Below are 19,874 nucleotides of genomic sequence, written 5' to 3' on the forward strand. Positions count from 1 at the left end.
CCCCCCCCCGGCGGGAGGCAGGGGGTGCCGGGTTTTTTTTTTTTTTTTTAAAGCGGGGACACTGGGGCTGGGTGGGGGCAGCCATTGATGGGGTTGGGAGTGCGGGCAGGGGATGGGGCCTGTTCAATTTGGACATTTGGTTGATTTGGCAAAGGCTGAATCTCTGAATCAGATTCAGCCAAATCGATTCAGGACAGTGATTCGAATCACCAAATCAAATCACTGTCTCCCAAATCGGCCGAATCTGAAGCGAATGCTAAGCACTTCGCACAGGCCTACTAGTTCAGATACCCATTTGTTAACCACTCCAGGTGCAATTTTAAAATGATCTATCAGGAAATGCAACATTTTTTTCTTTATATTGCAAAAATAGGACTTCACTTTAATAAAACGGTGTTTATGAAACTATTCCTATAAAAGAAAATGTTGGCAGAATCTGCATCCAAAAGTAATTACACATAATGCAGTTGGCAAAGGAAAGCTTTCACCAGTCATCCTTACTGAGCAAATGATACACTGAAAGAGAAACACATACCCACCCACCCAAACCCTACAAAATACACTTGAAAGTTGGCCTGGGAACAACTGAGCTGTTTCCAGGCAGCCCCTCCTCATAGATATGGCCCTTGCCATATTTCATATTTCCAGGAGTACAAAGCAAACCACACCCTAGTTTTTAAATCTATCATAGCATTTTTATATTTTCATTTCCTGATGGCAGAGACTGTCTTTTTGAAAGCCATATATGTTTCAACCTCTTATCAGATATTTGGTATTAAAATATTTCTGTTTAAAATTATTTAAATAAAAGTTGAACATGAATTCTAGAAAGTTCCTTAGAGTATTGTTCTACAAATCTATTTCAAATAGTTAAAAATACATTTGCAATGGCTAAAGGCTTGATACTGTTTTCATCTGAAAATTCATGATTCTTAGAACACATAAAACAATTAAAAATACAGTTCCCTAGGCATACAATTACAATCTACTAAAGTAGCTCCTTTGTATTTTATGTTTAAAAACCAAAAAAATCTGTGGTTTTTACAAATTTTTTTACTGCAATTCTCTCACCATTAAAATACCAACAACAATGAATACATATACAATCTAAAACTGAACCTCTAGTCCTGATGCATGACTTATACAGCTATAAGCTTATGGTATAAGCCCTAGGCCTGTGATGTTTCTTAGGATAACTTTTCTTCTACAGAAGACAAAGTACATAAAATCATAAACTATTAGACTTCTATAAAACCTCATCATAAGAAAAACAAGTTACAGCATCAACCATGAAGAGCTGTACACCTGATGTTTATAAGATCCTAGCAGGTCTGCACTGTGATTTTTTTTTAAGTTTGACATTACTCCTGCTGTTAAGTGTTTACCAGCAGTCTTCACACAAAATTTATGTTTCAATGATGTGAATGTCTTGCAAAAAAATTAGATAAAATACAGATGTATGACTGCATGTAGGATGACCCCAAAGGGAGAATAAACTAAGAAATAAAGCCTCATATTTAAGACGCTCTCAATTCTGGAATAAGCAAAAAAAACTCCAAAAAACTTAATCAGGTGGCACCCTGAAAGGAAACTATCTACCCAAAATGTTCAATTGACTAGAAATATTTTGTGGTAAGTTTCATGTATATGGAAAATAAGAAGCACACACGCATGGCTGTTTTCTATAGAAAAAAGCCCTACAGCAGCTGATACAATACAGGGTAGTACAAAGCCACAGCCATTCTTCAGAATTTAAATCCGTTACCTGCGGAACTAATACAGTTATGAACTAAAATTAATTACCTTGTGTCAACTGGTGCTGGTGGTTGCCATCTTGCTAGAAAATGATGTAATTTACAGCACTAGGGTACAGAAACTCTGTGAAAGAGATTGCTCCATAACAACCATGGTTCCTAGCTAGATAGAAATCCACCCCTTTTAGGACAGTGTGACAGAAAATCTTTGCTACCAGAAACACCATTTACACTCATTCTATACCCTGGCACAGCTAGCCATATTTTCCTGATATTGCTACTTCCACTTCCTGTTAATTTTTGTCTCTATCAGAGCATCCTTTCATTTGTGTTTTGTTATAATGTAGTCTCTTCTCTGCTTTCTGTTCTTTGAATATTCCTGCTTGCTACCCTTGCAGTTTTCCCACACACCAAAAGGCAAACTGTTGCTTAAAGCATCAGTGACAAGTTTTGTAAACATTAATTTATTACTACAGCAATATGTTATTGATATACAAAAAAGTATCTTTTAAATTGTTTCTCAACCCCCCTCCCCACCACAAACTTAACAGATAACTAAGGTTAACACACACTGGCACTGAAGTACTTACATTGCATTTACTTTATCTTCTGGGCCCTGAACTTGGCCAGTCACTGTTCCTTGTCTGGTATTTTTAACCCAGCCAACTACTCCTAATTTTCTTGCTTCATCTTCCGTGTACTGAATTGGGGGAAAAAAGACAAAAAGTCACCAGCATATTCAGTACCCACAGTTAGCATACAGAAAATGTACACAAGATATTTAAGACTGAAGTTTAATTTTCACAGTTTGCTTAAGACCTACTCTTTTTGCAGGATGCCATATTTTTCCTGCTAGTTTTGAACATGCAGAATCAGCTAGTTTTTAAACATGAAAGCATGTAATCAGTATATTATGACATTTTTCTTTACTGGCTATACTGTTGCAATAATGCAAGTAGCAGGATAACTTCTTTCTGATGGTTTTCTCTTACATTTAAAACTTTTGTAATGTAAGAGCTTCATTTGGGGGGAGGGACGAAAAGACCTACTTTTTCTGTGTAAAGAATTTTCAGCCTATATTATTCATGCAGAGGTCAAGGGTGTGGCTCCATCACCCCAGACAATTCAGTTCTAAGAAATGGCTACAAAACCTTCATGTGTGGCACCTGGGGGTTAGAAAAAAACAAGTTTCTTTTGGAAAGGCACTTCTGGACCCGCTATCTTTAAAGGAGCTATGACATTCCATCTTCAAGCAAACCAAATGTCAAAATAACTAGCAAATTCTCTCCAGAAATGAGCAAAGAATAAAAAACAAAACCACTTCATTTAAAGAAGAGAAGACTGTACCAGCAATTAAAGACTTCTTTACTCCTTACTCCCTGTAGTTCCCAGTTTACCCCTTTACACCTTACTCCCTGTAGTTCCCAGCTCTCTAAAGGATTCCTTCATATGAAAGTGCCTCTGGAGCTGCCCCCTTTTACATCAACCTATCCTCTATTCTCTTATATTTCCCTCTCTGCATTAGATATGGTGAGGAGGTTGGTTTTCTCCTTCCTTTTCTGCTCTTTGCAGCCCATTTCTCTATTGTCACCTCTTTTTCCTCTTCTGAACAGTCTGACTCTTCCTTCTATCCCCCTTCACATCCATCCACACAATGTCATTGTCGCAGAGCACCTCGGTGCTCTGCTCCTAGGGAGTAGAAACTGCCAGGGAGAGAGAGCCCTGGCAGGACATAACAAGCCCAGATGAGGGTTGCCAGGGTAACGGGCACAGCTGCGGGTTGCCGGGGCAACTAAGGAGAGCCAGCTGCCTGTAGGAGGCAGGGCCTGGCCCTTATAAAGCCCAGGGCTGAGACCAGGCTGGCAGTTCTCTGCCAGCAACTGGAGAGGCAGGAGCTAAGAGGTGAGCGATGCAGGAACTGCTCTAGCTGAGAGAAGGGTGGCAGCTCTGAGAGGTTTGGGCACCATGGTTTAGCCAGGAGGCTCTAGTTTATGTTCGGCTTACATATTAGACTGGAGGTTTGGGTGAGGCTGTAGGGGTTGGAGGAGGCCTCATAGCGGGGGCTCACGGTAAAGTGGGGCCCCTGGCGCCACTGCGGGTGCACTAGGCCCTGAGAGTTGCAGGGCAGAGTTGTGGGGTCAGCTAAGCTCAAGGAAGAGCGGCTGAACCTCATAGGGACCCCAGAGGTGTGGGGCCCCTGAGCGCAACCAGTGGGTTGCGGGCGGGGAACAGACCCGTACAGCTCACTATAGCCCTGAGAGGATTGGGCACTATGGTTTAGCCAGGAGGCTTTATGTTTGCGTTATAGCCAGGAGGCTCGAGTTTGTTTGGCTTTGATATGACACCGGAGGCTTGGGTGAGGCTGTAGGGGTTGGAGGAGGCCTCATAGGGACCCCAGAGGTGTGGGGGCCCCTGAGCGCAACCAGTGCGTTGCGGGCAGGGAACAGACCCCTGGTTGTATGCGGGGTATGTAGACCCCAGCCCCAGGTGGGGGCAGTATTGAGAAGCCCGAGGCGGGCACGGCAAGCCCCAAAGAGGGGGAGTGCCATGTTGGTTTATTGAAAAGCCCGAGGTGGGCACAGCGAGCCCCGAAGAGGGGGAGCGCCATTGTAGAGAGAGCCCGGGAAGCGGGCGTGCAGACACACCAACGTCTATTACATCAGTGAGGCTTGGGGCGTGGTATTAGGGGCTGGTAGTAGCCACGCATAGCCCATAAGGCTAGGGTGCCTGAGGAGCACCCATTATACCGGGAGACCCCCAGGGGTCTGAGAACCGTGGGGACAGAGGTCCCGAGTAGCCGTGCCCAGGGAGTCATAGGCAGCCTCCCAACTTATATATATAATTCCAACAAGACGTGGCGGGCGAGAATTAGAGGGTGCCTTGGGCCGGCCTTGACACGGAGCAAGGGACTTCGGGGAGATCACGGCCCTCCTGTCGGACCCCGCCGTGACAGTCACTTACTGTTAACCCATCTCTTCCTCATCAGCCTTCCTCTTTGATTTGGTCTCCAGATCTCTCCCCCACACCTTGCAAGCTCATCCTCAGTGATGAACCTGTTAATACTGTTTAGCTGCATGTTTGCTCACCCTAGCCTCTTTACTGACCTGCACTCCTTGTTCGATACTCCCATTCAAAAAAAGGGCCCTTCACTTTACTTGGCCTTCATCAAGCACTGCTTGCTCTCTAATCTGTCTACTGTTGTGTTCTCTCTCTATCACCATTACCTGGTTACTTTCAGCTCCCTCCTTCCTGTTGCTTGGCCTTTCAGTGTGTGCCCGCCTCGTCTTGAGGAGGTGCTCTCATGCCACTTTGGAGTGCATACCAGGGATTGGCCGCTGCATTTGTTCCAGTGGTCTCGGAGAGGGCCCACGATTTCCCTGGGGGAAACCCAGAAACTTTCCTGCTACGACTTTGATCTTCCTTTCAGTGGTGGTGCCCCCTCCTGTGGTCCCTCTTGGATTGGTCGCACTCCCTGGTGGGTATCCGTGGGGCTCCACCTCCCCTACACCCCATCCATGCGCCAGCCTCTAGGATGGCCACTTGACGGTTGGATGGCTCACCCTCTGGTGTCAACTCCTGTTCTCTCCTCATTGGCTGGGCTACAGATGACCTCTCCCAGCCCTACGTCTCTTTGGGACGTTAAGCCATCCTTGCTCTTCCACCGGGTCTTTCATTATAGCTCAGCTGCCTGCTGTGCTATCCCGGCCACTCCTAACCCTGGAGCGCTGCCTGTATCTCTGACCCTCATGTCGGGTTCCTTCCAGGCAATCCCCCAAAGTAAAAGAAAAAGAAGAAATTAACAGAAAGGATAAGGAGGTAGGGCTTTGGCCCATCCCCACTCACTGTCCTGGCATTTGTGGCTCTTGCAGTCCCTCAATGTGGACCCCCCCCAATGGGTCCATCCCCAGATCTCTTGAAAGTTGTCGGCACCGCCTATGCCCAGCACGGGAAGCACTTCTGCTGCTTGCTCCCAGCAGTGCCTCTCCTGCTGTCTTCTTGGAGCCGGCTTTTATTTTGTCCCGGTGGCATCATGGGATGACGGCATCCGCCCACGTTGCTTTTAACTGGAGATAAACACGGCTCAAAAACCTAGCGGGTGCTCCGTGCCAACATGGCTCGCCCGTCTCTTCCCAGCTTGAAATAGGTAAGTTCGCCCTGGCTTCAGGGCTTTTCTTGCAGGGATGGGCTGTCTCCATCCCAGGTCCCGTCGTGGAGGGGTCTCTTGTGCCCCTGTTTCCATCCCCCTGGGACACAGAGACTTCTAGTCCATCAGTACTGTGAACTTATTATTTGCTCTCATCCTTCTTTTGTTGATGTATGCCTGTAGATACTCACCATATTTCATTCTCTTCCACCTCAATGTTCATCTACCTAGCTCCCAGCCCTGGTTCACTCCAAACATCCATTTCTATTCATATGCAGTAAAATATAATGACTGTGAAACTCAATCTGAACTAGGCCTACTCACAAAAGTTAAAATATAAAATATTGATGACAACTGCACAGTGCAAAAGGATGTAAGTTTGCGGCTGGACCTTCTGAAAAGAAATAATGAAGCATCACTTCCAGCTTATCTTAATATATGATGATTTTAAACGGGCTCCTTCATCTGGTATGTAACTGTGAAATATTTATCCTTGATTAATTAGTATAGTAAATATTTATTTGCAATTAACTCATGTTTGTGTGTAGAGACATTTTCCATATGGGCTTTGATTTACTCGTTTTAACTCAGTGGTTCCCTTGATCTTCGAAGGATGACTCCTCAAAAACCTTAGGTTTTTCCTGGTTGTTAATCAATTCCTTGATAGGTTCCAACTTAATAGAAATTGATAGCCTCTTGTTACTTAGGAAGGTAATTCAATCAAAATTGGGACTTTCTGATAACCAATAATGAATAGTTTGATTAACAGGATTTTCCTGTTATTTATTGCTCTGGATGCTCTCTTGATTTACACAACTACAAGAATGCTTTGAAGATGCTAAGTTGAAGGATGTAAAAGAGGAATGAAGCAACTAACAGGGCGCGCATCAAGAATGAGAAATCATTCTAACAAAAGCTGCTACTGCGCCCAGCTGATTTTTTTTTTTTTTTTTTTTTTTTTTTTTTTTTTTTTTTTTTTTCTGGTGAACAAATCCATACCTTGAGAAGCTGACAAGACTGAGACTGCCTCTTTGCCGGTATTGGTGAGATACTATCACTTTTACAGATAAATAGACTTTGCTTTGCTATAGGCTCATTTAAAGTGATCACCTGTAGTAAATAAAGCCTTTCTGTCATTCATCAAACGAGTCATTTTGTCAATCCTTTATACACTAGTCCTGAATCTCATTCCATGACTTAACAAAATCCCGTGACTAGATACTCGTTCCCAGACAATTCTTCTGGCCGAATTAAATCTCAGACTCCTTCTCTGGCATTCCTTTGTGGATAGCTAGCTAATAGAGAGGTCTTATAGAGAGGTCTTCAACAAGGCTAATAGAGAGGTCTTAATTGCTCCCCAATCCCTCTCCATCAGTTCTTTTCTCAGTGACTGTGGCCATCACCATCCTGCCCATCTCACAGGCCTATACCTTGGGCATCATCATTGGCTCGGATGAGTCTCTAGGCCTTCATATCCAAACTAATATTGCAGTTTTTTTCAGCATAACGTCTCAAAGAGACAGAGCCCTCCTTCCTTCTATCCAGAAAACTAAAACTCTTATCCAGACTCTCACAGAAGCTTTTCTCTCAGCTACTGCAACATCCTTTTCTCTGGCCTTGAAAAATCTAATCTTGTCCCAAATGAACAGTTCCATTTAGAATGCTGCTGCAAAGACCATTTCCTTTGCTCATCACTTTGACTGGTACCTCTCTTTCTGCATCCCTCCCCCTTTCTGGATCATGAGATGAATAGCTTCTTGTCTTCACTTTGTCAAAAACCTCCACAACTGTAATCTCTTATTCGCTATGAAGTAATTGACTCCATCCTCAATCAGCTCAAGAAGCATGTCTGCAGTGTTCACCTGATAACTTTTCAAACACCTTCAAATTTTCATCCATGCTGTTCAAGATTCTTGGAAGCCGCTCCCCATAAATATCTGCAGTTATGTCATTTTTATACTTCAAATTGCTCTTTAAAGCTCATCTCTTCTGTGTTTAAGTTAGGCCACTGATATGACAAAACTACTATCATGCTCAACAATATGATCTCACTTAACACGTAACCCTCCATCCACCTCTAATCCATTTTACAGTTAGATCGGAAGGCCTTTAGGGCAAGGATCTTTTTTTGTTCTGTGTGTATACAGCACCTATCACAATGGGGTCCTTGTCCATGACGAGGGCTCCCAGGTTCTACAGTAGTACAAACTACTAGTCTCAATAAAAGAGCTTGAAATCCAGTTAATTGTTCTGTTCTTGCATATGGCTCTTCTTACAGAATCACAATAAGGCATGCTGGCAGTTTCCCATTTATTTCTTGTGCTGAATTTAGACACTTCAGTGTAATCTCTACTTAAAATTCACCATTCTAAAATATGTGTCTTCATAATAAGAAAGTCATACATAATTTTATAGATACCACAGAGAACAGAAAGTTTGTCTCAGAAATTAATTAAAGAATTATTCCACCCAAACACAAACTGAAGTATCCAATTCAAGGCACTATTTCTCATATATAAGTTCTTATTTGGATCATAGGTACCTTATTTATTCTGTTTCTTTTTGACCAATTTAGAAAAGATTGTATCTAATAGGTATCTCAGGTTTATAAGTTACATTGCAGAGCATTAAATAGACTCATGGCCAAAAAAATAAACTTTAATTAAGTTTTAAATTGATCTGTTTAAGAGGTTTCTCTCATTTTTTACAGTCTACCCAAGTACTGCAATACCATGCACAGAAGCCACATATGCACATACCCTGATAAAATCTTAAACTGGGGTGGGCAAAATACGGCCTATGAGGCCATTCTATCTGGCCCATGGGGCCCCTAAACAAATTTTTGAAAATTAAAATGTATCTGTCCTTGGTTTCTGTCGCAAATGACAGGAACTAGGGGCAGTAGGACCCAAGGGAATCCTTGGCGGGTTCCTGCAATAGCAGGGCCCACCCAGCCCTGCCCCGCTAGCTGGAAACGCCAGCAGGGGCTTCTGGCCTGGGACCACGTGGCTGCCCCAGCGTGGGAAGCTTAGGTAAGTGGGGGACAAAGGGCAGGGAAGGAGCTGGTGTAGAGCGCAAGGAAAAGCACCCCTCCCCCACCCCATAGCCAGCACTCCCTGCTGCAGGTGCTCGCAACCTGCATAGGGCTGTCCAGAGCAGGCACAGGCAGCCCCACATGGGCTGTGAGCGACTGAAGTGCAGGGTGCCGGCCACGGGGTGGGCGAAGGGTCACTTCCTATGCTCAACACCAGCTTGTAACCTGGCCCCACACCGGCTCTGGGTGCGCCCATTAGGGCTGCACTGGGGCAGCCCCCCTGCTTGCTGTGCTGGGCAGCGTTTGCTGCTGCTGCCTGCCCAGAGTTCGCACCGCAGTAGGCTGTGGTGAGGCTGTGCTGTCCAGTGCGCGAGCTCCGGGCGGGCAGCTGCAGCAAACACTGCCCAGCACGGCCAGTGCAGGGAGCCACCATGGCGCAGCCCCAACGGGCGAGCCCAGAGCCAGCCCGAGGCCCAGCTGGGCAGCAGGGGCGGGTTACAAGCTGGTGTTGAGCGGAGAAAAGTGGCCCTTCGCCTGCCCCATGGCCAGCACCCCAAGCTGCAGCCGCATGCAGCTTGCATGGGACTGCCTGTGCCTGCTCAGGACAGCCCCATGTGGGCTGCAAGCAGCTGCAGAAGGGAGCGCCGGTCGTGGGGCGGGTGAGGGGCTGCTTTTCCCTGTGCTCCACACCAGCTCCTTCCCTGCTGATGAGCAGGGGGTTGGGGCTGTGCACTGCCCCCTACCTGTACTGCAGGGCTGGAGTGGCACTGGGAGTGAGCAGGTGCGCACCGGTGTCCCAGGGCCAGTGCTAGCAGGGCCCAGAGCAGGGCGGCAGGGGTACAGGGTCCCAGCCTGCAGGGGCTCTATGAAGCTGAGCCAGCTCCCTCCTCTTCCTGCTGGTGCAATCCAGTCTGGCTCCACAGACCCCTGCCAGCCTGCGCCCTGCTCTGGGTCCTGCTGGTGCTGGCCCTAGGACATTGGTCCCAAGACATAAAGACATTGGTCCCAAGATGTTCACCGGGGGCAGGGCACCTGTCAAGGGGCGGGGCTACCCATGAGGCCCTCGACAGCTTGCCAAATGGGTAAGCGGCCCTTTGCCCGACGTAATTGCCCACCTGTCTTACACCTTTCCCAAGATGCTAAAAGATAAATTCAAGGGCAGTATATATAGCAGAATAAGACTACCATTCAAAAGACTTTATATGCATTACATTTAAAACACTTGGTCTACTCACGTGCAAAAAAGGCTGCCAGCACAAATTAGCATACTGAAGAACAGTTCCTGTTTAGACACTATAAACACAATCTCCATGGTTTAGTGTTCTGCTGCATCCATAAGAAGCAATTTGAATTATCTATTTGGTTATATTCACCTGCTGCTGATCGATTGGCTGAAGTGTGTGAGACATTTGTTTTTGTTTCCTTATACAAAAACCTCCATACTTACTTCTATACACTTAAATTTAAAATAGGCATGGAATGATAGACTACTCTCACTTACACAAATAGGTGCACCTCCAACTTGCAAGCTACTAGTAATTTGAAGCAAAGTAATAGCATGCAGTTAGAATGGCAACTCAGCATAGGAGACTATTATATAAGAAGTGATAACAGGAAGTGACCTCCTGCCTAAGCACCTTCTGTAGCCTATGGATGACGGGGTAGAGCAAATAATAATCTATACTTCACATATCCATTATACGTTAAGTCTTTCCCTCATTTCTATCATAATCTATTTCACAATAAATTTATTGAAAAGTTTTAAGCCAAATATTTTAGGTCGATATCTTCAGAAAATACAGTATTTTAGCTATTGCCATTGTGTGGTGCATGTGTTCTCTTGTTTCTTAGTTTTCTGTCCATCTTTGAGTTGTAATGTTCCTGCTGCAAGTTCTGCACTAGTAGAGAAGCTTGGCTGGGTACAGAGATCAACACTTCACATCCTACAATTATCAGTTATTATTCATCGGGGGGGATGAAAACGCTGAAGCGCTGGGATGATTCTCTTAAATTCTCTAAAGTATGTAAAACAGTACTTGCATTTCCTTCTAGCAATATAATGAGAGCACATATTGCTTCAGAAGCTTATATCAGAACTCCAAAACTAACATTTTCCCCCAAGGTCAACACATTATCAGACATTTGTGACATTTAAACACTGCATGTGTACATGCTGGCAATCCCAGTTAAAGTTTCTAGGTACTATCACAATTAACATCTATATAAAAAAAGAAAGTCTATTTTAATAGTAGGATAATTATATACCAATTATAAAAAGGATCTCTAATTTTAAAAAACACGCAATACTTAACTGTCCAACTATGGACTGAAAACTGGAAATGCCAACTGGATGGATGCCTGTGTACATTAATAGAGGCCTCTTGCTGTATTTTTAGCACTGGAAATATTATACTGTAGTAAAGCAGAACTGGTACACTGCTTGCTGCCTTACCATTCTGAAACAAACACCTAAAAAAGAATTAAAAGAAAAATAAGTCTAACTCAATTGAAAGAATGAACACTACTCCTCACAGCTCTACCCAATTTTTGTTTCAGTTAACCATGCAACAGAGATTTGCTATGCTCTTTTACTGTGGAACTTTTAAAAGTGATTACACCCAATTATTACACTTCTAAAACATAAAAAAAAATAATTCCTTAGGGGTCAGTAAGGGAGGAAGGGAAGGAAGAGGAGGGGAGAAATACATACGTGTGTGTGTGTGTGTGTGTGTGTGTGTGTGTACACACACCCTAAAGACTTAGTTTAACACATTATATATATATACACATATATATATTGACCCTAAAGACTTAGTTTGAGCAAATAAAGAAAATTACTTACCTATAATTAAATTTCTCTGATGACATCCTTCTACAGGATTCTTATTCTAAAAGCGTGGTCTACAATTAAAAGTTCTTCTGGTAGTTAATTTTTTGCACATAAAATTTTGACACATTGCCCTGGTGGCTGTAGGGGCACAGCGGCAGTGGGAGTGTGGTGGCAGGAGCGCAATGGCAGTAAGCGGGGGAGCTCTCGCAGACGCCACCAGCACTGTTGGGCAGCGGGAGGATGGGGGGTGGCGAGCAGCAACTGCCTGCAGGCGCTGCTGACAGTGTCAGTGGCACCTTTTTGTAGGGGGTGCGTCGTCACACTCCAGGGGTGCACATGCACCTGCGTGCACCCCCTACGTGTCACCCCGGATTTTTTGCATTCCTTACAGATATAGCTACATTGACAAACTCCCTAAAATAAAACAGTTAGACCAGCAAAAATATTCCTTTTGCCTAGAACAGTGTATTCCACTAGGGAAAGTGGGTAAAGCTATACTGACAAAAGGATGCTTTCACTGGTATAAACTGCATCCCTACCAAGAGGCTGCTGGGTTAGTTATCCCAGCAAACCATTTTAAGCCTTAGCCTTATTCTGTAAGTACAATCCCTCAGAACTCCATTACAGCTTCAAGTTTTAATTCTTGTTTAAAACAGAACAAAAAACCTACATCATATATCCTGAATTAGCTTTTCTTTTGAGGAACCCTGCTTCCAGTGCAATTGAAAAAATACCAAAGTGGAATATTCAGAATTCATATAAAGGCATTTGCTCCCCCTCTGGCCCTCTTCTACTGTCCTCAAGAATCAAAAAAATCATAGAAGATAAGAGAGTTCCATCTTCTCCTGCTAAGGAAATAATAGCTAGAGTCTGCATAAAACTATCTTTAGAGCAGTGCCCCAGGGTGCTCCATAATAGTACTGTTAGGTGTGCACACAGAAATCCATAATGTCAAAAACATTCTGACCTGTTGTAATCTTTCTGTGTCATTAGCAATAGAAGAATTGCTCTATTATTTTTCCACAGTCCAAAAAAAATACACAGAAGCTAAGAGCTGACATGTTCTAAGGGGTGTTTTCAGTCTAACAGAGGAGTCTTGTATTTAAAAAGTTTGAGAACCACTGCAAAATATCACCAGGGTCAAGTATGAAATAGGTGATATATTAAAAATATATTTTCCACATTTTAGCACCTCCATAGAGCACTCCCAATGAAAAAGGTAGGTAATTATTTATGAGAGATTATCACATAAGTAGACTATGCGGAGCACCTTATTTACATGGTTTATTAGAAAACCACAGAAACCCTGTTTGAACAGTCTCCACCTCCACAACGTCACTGCTTAAAGCCTTACAAATGCAGGATACACAAGGGATTTTTTAAACAGGGAAAAAGAATGCATTTGTATTCATCATCTGCATTAAAATAATGCTTAGGACCATACCCAATAATAAGGCCAATATTGTGTTAGGCACTGTCTAGTAAAAGCAATGCATGTCATTCAGATGTCAGCAAGTATATATTTTTAATCCTTTTCACGCCATTCGCACGGATATGACTCAGCAGCTTCCCATCACACCATCCAGCCAAACACTACCAAAAATACTCAACACTGGTATATACTGAGGTGCTCAGCCTCCAGCCCATGGGCCAAATACAGCCCACGGAGCCACTGCTGCGGGGCTCCCCACAGGTCAGGAAATTAATACTGTTACACCACCCCCGCTGCCAGGTTTTGATACCCCGTCCCTACACAGAGCCAGATGGGGGCTGGGCCATGTCTCCTTTCCCCCAACACAGCTCAGTCAGGGCCAGACCATGCTCCCTTCCCCACCCATGCAGATGAATCAGGGCTCGGCCATGCCCCCTTCCCCCGCATGGCTGGATCAGATCTGCACTGCTGTCCCAGCACCCACGCGTGGCTAGATAGGGCCCCACAGCACCCACCCTGGGAAGCAGATCAGGGCCACTGGCCAGATGCAGCCCACAGACAAACCAGGCACTAACCATCCAGTTCACTGGGGAAAAAGGTTGGGCACCACTGGTATATACAGTTATATTTCTATGGAAAGTATTGGTGTCACATCCCCACGGTTCAAATTACACTTTGACTCTCGCAGGGGTCTGCAAAAATGATTGGGCTGCCCATCACGATACCCTAATAAAATCAGAGACCCCCTCCCCCAGGTTCTGATTCTCAAGTCTTACAGGGGGGCTGTCATCTATTATGAGGGGGTTCAGCCCCCACCCCCACAGCAGGCCTTGGAAGAGATAGGCCTGGGGCCCAGAGATAGAGAGAAAGTAAACATAAGGCTAGGAAGGACTAGGTACTTGGGAAAGGGTCCAGTGTGGGGAGAGGGGAACCCTGCACATCCCTTTTTACTGGTGGCAAGTCTAATGCATGTTTTTTCCAGATAATGTGGTTTCTTGTTTGTGAAGGGTATAAGCAGAAGCTGTTGTTTTTCTGTTGTGTTTTTTTTCTTCAGGAAATTTTGACTCAGGTTTCTCCTACAGATCCAAGTAACATTTGGAGACTGTGACAGGGCACTTGGTGCACCTGTCACTTGAAGAGGAGAGGCTACCTGAGGAGCAGCCTGCAGGTCTGGCCGAGGCTAATGAAAGAGTCAGTTGACTAAGGACCCAAGCTTAAGCCACATAAGCCCAGGGCCTGAGCTGGTCAAGCAGTCTAGCCCTGGGAGCCACAAGGAGTAGATCTCCAGCCTTAACAGCTGAGCTGGGGAAAGCAGCACCAAGCCCAAGAACAGGCTAGGCCTTAGAACAGGAGCGGGTGAATCCATCACTTGAACAAGGATGACAGAGAATGGAGGGCCAGGGGGGCCCAAAGTCCAGCTAGTGAAAACAGCAGAGCCCACGAGGGGTAAAGCAGGCCTTGGAATGGACAGGGGCAATGGTCTGAGAGGGCTGGTGGTGAACAGCTCTGGTGGTTGCGGAATGGATTGAAGGGAAGGTCTCAACTGGTAGACTGAGAAAGAGACCAGAAGAATAAAAGGCCTGGGGCCCAGAGACAGAGAGCCTGAGCCCATTGAGGGGCAGAGCATGGGGGCCACAGCAGGCCTTGGAAGAGATAGGCCTGGGGCCCAGAGATAGAGAGAAAGTAAACATAAGCCTAGGAAGGACTAGGTACTTGGGAAAGGGTCCAGTGTAGGGAGAGGGGAACTAGGAGGGTCCAGTGCCCATTGGGGACTAGGGTGTGTTGAGAAAAGCTCCAGTGTCTGGGGTCTGTCAGAGAGCAGATTTGTCTTACCCACTCATGACTCGCCAGTGATCTGCTATTGATGAGGATGGAGCCCATGAAACTATCCCTTAAGGCAACGGCCACGGGCATCTGTGGTCCTACGAGCAAGACCAGGGTCGGGAAGCCCTAGGGCAGCCTCCCTTTGATCAGAAATTAATAACATCAAGGCATGGTAAGTAAGTAAAAGGGAGAGGCCACCAAGGGGAGTCAGGTTGGCAAGGGCTGAGCAGCCACCAGGAGCATCGTGACCACCCCTGGGATGGGCACTTGCTACAGACGCATATTCCAAAACTCTGAGTAAGCAGGCAGCCCTTCCTCACTAACACGGCATTATTCTTTCCATACAACACAAATACACAGGAGGCCTAGCACTCAGCAGCCGGCTTACGAAAAGGCTAGTTTCATTTAAGCACCGAATGTCCACGCTGTTTGTCCAGCACTGTTGCAGACATGCTCCTACCATTTAAACCCACAAGAGAAGTCCACCTGCTTCAGGCCTCAGATAATGCAAACCTCCACAATATTTTCCACAGGCTTTGGGGGAGGGGTGGCATAAAATAACCTAATCGTAAAGTGCACCCAGCTGTTTGGTGTCTCCCGCAGACAGTCCCAGGTCTTACTGCTGACAGCTGTGAACGAAGTCTGCCCCATGGAGCACCAACATGGGCCTCCTGACTTCAGGCACTTTTAATTACCCTTGGGGCATATATACAAGTGCTCAAGACATTGTGGGGGGTCGGGGGGGACGGTAGTGCTTTAATTAGAGTGGCTTCAAGAGCCTCTCTAATTAAAGTGCCCAGAGCATCTCCATGTATCAGCATCCCCACATTGAAAAATGGCAGTGGAAACGCTTTATCTAAAGTTTGTCTAACAAGCTTCAGTTAAAATGCCCTGCTGCCATTTTTCAGTGCATGGACACAGATGCACAAGACACTGGAGTCTGCTGGAGTGCAATCATTACTACACTCCAGCAGACTTGCCCCAATGCCCTGTAATTACGGTGTGTCAGAGCAGCCTCTCTCCACTGTACAGATGCCCCATGTTACCAGCCCTAGACAGCCATGATGGAGGTAGCAAGTTCAGGAGAGGCAGGATGGCATGCCCCCGCTATCTTTTTTTTACACCAACAGCCTAAAACAGGCAAAACACCTGATCTACAGCCCATCAGCAGGCAAGGCACAAACTGTTTGTTTGTTTTGGGGTTCTTTTATCTTGTTCAAGACCAAATCAGTCCCAAATCCCATGGGCAAAGCCAAATAGTCAAGCTCCAAAATTTGAGAGCACAACTCAGTTCTCCAGTCTGCATGATTCTACCAGGGGGCAAATATCTTTCTTCCCATGTCTAAGGCTTCAGATACTCCCCAAACCCAAGGCAGAAGAGTGCAAATTATGGGGAGCTGAACCCCTGCATAAGAGACAAGAGCCCACCTGTAAGATTTGAAAATCGTAAGGGGGGCCCGGTTCCGATGGGATTCCCCCTTCCAATGAACCAATTTATTTTTTGTTGCAAACCCCCCCAAGGTCAGAGTGTCATTGATAACCTGCCAGGTGGGCATCCTGGAGGGCTCAGGTGCCCCCCCTCTCCAGCAGGGGAAGCACAACTACAAGAATTGTGACCCAGCAGTGTGACACAGGGACGCGGGAAGTCCATTAAAGGTTGCTGGGCCGGCAAAAAAAACCCTGGCTGGCGGGGGCGGGTCTCGAACGCGCGACGTCGCTGGCAGCCAAAGGGCGGGGCGGCGGCGCCAGCCCCAGAGAGAAGAGGAGGGGAACGGGCAGGAAGAGGCTCAGACTCGCTCCTACAGTTCCCGCCCCATCCAGGGCCGGGTTCACAACCCTGCGCATGCGCACTAGCTGGTCTCTCTCTCTCTCCCCCCCCGCCTCCCCACCGCGCCGTCGCCATGTTTAAAGTTCTCTTGCACCGCTGTCGCCGCTTCCCACCTCCCTTTTTCCCCCGTAGCCTCGCACCTACCCTGCACGCGGCCAAACACCTCATAATCCACCGACTTGAAGACCCCGGCAGCCTTGGCGAGGCTGGACATGGCGGCGGCGCTGCAAGCGACTGTGCGAACGGCGGGGCGCGGGGTTCGCGTTTGTCAGGGACCCGAACGGCGAACCGCAAGGATCAAGTTTCTCAGGAAAGCGGCCGCCTGCCAGGCGCAGCCTGCGCGCCTGGGGCCCGAACACCCGGGGTGCGCCCACCGGGCCCTGGGACACGCGTGCGCCCTGAGTGTGTTCAGAGCTGGCACGGCCCTGGTGCGGGGAGAGAGGGCTGGCAGCTCTATAGTCCCTGCAGGGCAAAAGCTGGGCCAGGACTCCCAAGAAGCAAATGTTGGCACCTGTTAGAGGGGGAGGCTGGGATATGCCCCCCGCCAGAAATTCTTGCCCCCAGCTCAGTGTGACAGCCCCCCCATGAAGTCTCTCCCACCTGAAGCAGGAGCAGGGCCTGGGCAGGGACTTGAGTTAGGAGTCAGTCTCTTTTCCCTTGAGGAGGATGGAGCAGAAATCCTCCAGTGAGGTGAAAGACTTGGGTAGGGCCTGGTGTCCTTGCTGTTTGGGTGGTTATTTTTTAGAGGGGGAGATTTTGCCCCCTTGAATGCCATCTCACTGCCCCTCGTGTTGGCTTGTTCGTAATAACACCAGTCATGCCATTTTCCCCTCTAGCATTCAAATGGCAGCCCTGTGACAGCCCATGCTAATGAGGTGGGCAATGTTAAGAAGGGTCTTGCCATATGTTTTTAACAGGCACTACCAAGCAGGGAGCTACCATCAGGCTTCTAGCCAGAAGCTCAGTGATTCATAAGCCTTAGAGTTGTTGCCTTAGCAAGTGACTGTAGATGTCAATGTCTGGCAGGTCAGCTCCACAGGAGAAAATTGGTGCTGCAGGGCCTGGCAATGTTAGTGCAGTTTGTTCAATTAACGCTGTACATGCCAACCTGTGAGTGAAGTCACAAGCATTGTGCGAGCAGTCAGAGTCTTACGGTGACTCAAACAACTCTTTCAGCTCAAACATCAAAGGCAGGTTACCATGGAGCAACTCAGCAAGTCAGTCAGCCCTGACGGGTTACACCCGATGGTACTCAAGGAGCTGGCTAGCATCATAGCTCAGCCCCAGGCATGGATCTTCAAGAACTTGTGGTGCTCTGGTGAAGTGCCTGAAGATTGGAAGAGGGCCAATGTTGTGCCTATCTTCAAGAAAGGGAGGAAAGTAGATCTGGCAAACTACAGGCCCATCAGCCTGAACTCTGTCCTGGGGAAGGTCTTGGAAAAGATTATCAAAGAGGCCATCCTTAACAGACTAGCTGAAGGGATACCCAGCATGGGTTTGTTGTGGGTAGGTCTTGCTTGACCAATCTCATTTCCTTTTATGACCAGATGACTTATCACCTGGACAAGGGAGAAGAGATTGACGTATATCTTGACTTTAAAAAAGCCTTCGATCTGGTATCCCATGATAACCTCTTGGCTAAACTGGCTAACTGCGGCCTCGACCTCACCACAGTCTGCTGGCTGGGGAATTAGCTCTGCGGTAGGACCCAGAGGGTGGTGGTTGATGGAAGTCATTTGTCGTGGTGCGCTGTGACCAGTGGGGTCCCTCAAGGCTCTGTCCTAGGGCCTATACTATTCAACAACTTCATCAATGACGTGGACATTGGTGTTAGAAGCAGACTGGCCAAGTTTACCGATGATACCGAACTCTGGGGTAAAGCATCCACACCTGAGGACAGAAGGGCGATCCAGGCAGATCTTGATAGGCTCGTGAAATGGGCGGATGAGAACCTGATGGTGTTGAACACCGAAAAATTCAAGGTTCTCCACCTTGGGAGGAAAAACCTGCAGCATGCTTATAGGCTGGGCAGTGCTACACTGGTTAGCACTATGGATGAAAGGGACTTGGGGGTCATGATTGACCACAAGATGAACATGACCCTTCAATGTGATGCTGCGGCTAGTAAAGCGAGCAAAACGCTGGCTTGCATCCATAGATGCTTCTCAAGAAAATCCCGTGATGTCATTCTCCCATTGTACTCAGCCTTGGTGAGGCCGCAGCTGGAGTACTGCATCCAGTTTTGGGCTCCACAATTCAAAAAGGATGTGGAGAAGCTTGAGAGGGTGCAGAGGAGAGCCACGCACATGATCAGAGGTCATGAAAACAGATCTTATGATGAGAGGCTGAGAGCCATGGGACTCTTCAGCCTGGAAAAGCGCAGGCTCAGGAGTGATCTGGTGGCCGCCTATAAGTTTATCAGGGATGCTCATCAAGATCTGGGGGAATGTCTGTTCACCAGAGCGCCCCAAGGGATGACAAGATCAAATGGTCACAAACTCTGCTGCAACCAATTCAGGCTGGACATAAGAAAGAACTTTACTGTCCAAGCCCCCAGGGTTTGGAATAGAGTGATGCCAGAGGCAGTTCAAGCACCCACTTTGAACGCCTTCAAGACACATTTGGATGCTTATCTTTCTGGGATCCTATGATCCCTGCTGACTTCCTGCCCCTGGGGCAGGGGGCTGGACTTAATGATCCTCTGGGGTCCCTTCCAGACCAAATATCTATGAAATCTAGTTGGAAAGAAATTTCTTCTAGATAACAAGATTGCAAGAGAAATCAACTCAGTATTCACAACTTTTTCCAAGCAAAAATAAATCACATAGGAACAGAGGAAAGGATGTCTTGGGTCACTTGAGTCCTTCTGTTTCTGGGCAAGCATATTGTATAACTGTGGTTTTTAGTCTTGCTAGATGCAAGGCACCCCTCTGAAAATGTCAGTTCTTCGTTTTCACTCAGTTTTTGAATACAGGAAAATAACAGAACAATTGTTTTGTTGCAAAGAACTCAGAATGACCACAGTGTG

General features: G+C 46.7%; 1 protein-coding gene across 5 annotated transcripts in view; it reads right to left on the bottom strand.

The window, feature by feature from the left end:
* The window catches only part of ACYP2 (acylphosphatase 2), a 123,908-nt gene extending 106,643 nt beyond the window's left edge, over positions 1-17,265 (bottom strand). The window contains exons 1-3 of one of the 5 annotated variants that reach the window (XM_025201591.1): positions 16,991-17,265; positions 11,385-11,401; positions 2,345-2,454 (exon numbers count right to left, since the gene is read on the bottom strand). In XM_025201591.1, the coding sequence (XP_025057376.1) occupies positions 2,345-2,454; positions 11,385-11,401; positions 16,991-17,060 (197 nt within the window). In that variant the 5' untranslated portion in view covers positions 17,061-17,265. The other 4 variants (XM_006021586.3, XM_025201593.1, XM_025201594.1 and 1 more) reach the window with 4 other exon arrangements.
* Positions 17,266-19,874: the final 2,609 nt, after the last annotated feature.

Source organism: Alligator sinensis, unplaced genomic scaffold (genome assembly GCF_000455745.1).
Source record: "Alligator sinensis unplaced genomic scaffold, ASM45574v1 scaffold432_1, whole genome shotgun sequence".
NCBI classification, from domain to species: domain Eukaryota; kingdom Metazoa; phylum Chordata; order Crocodylia; family Alligatoridae; genus Alligator; species Alligator sinensis.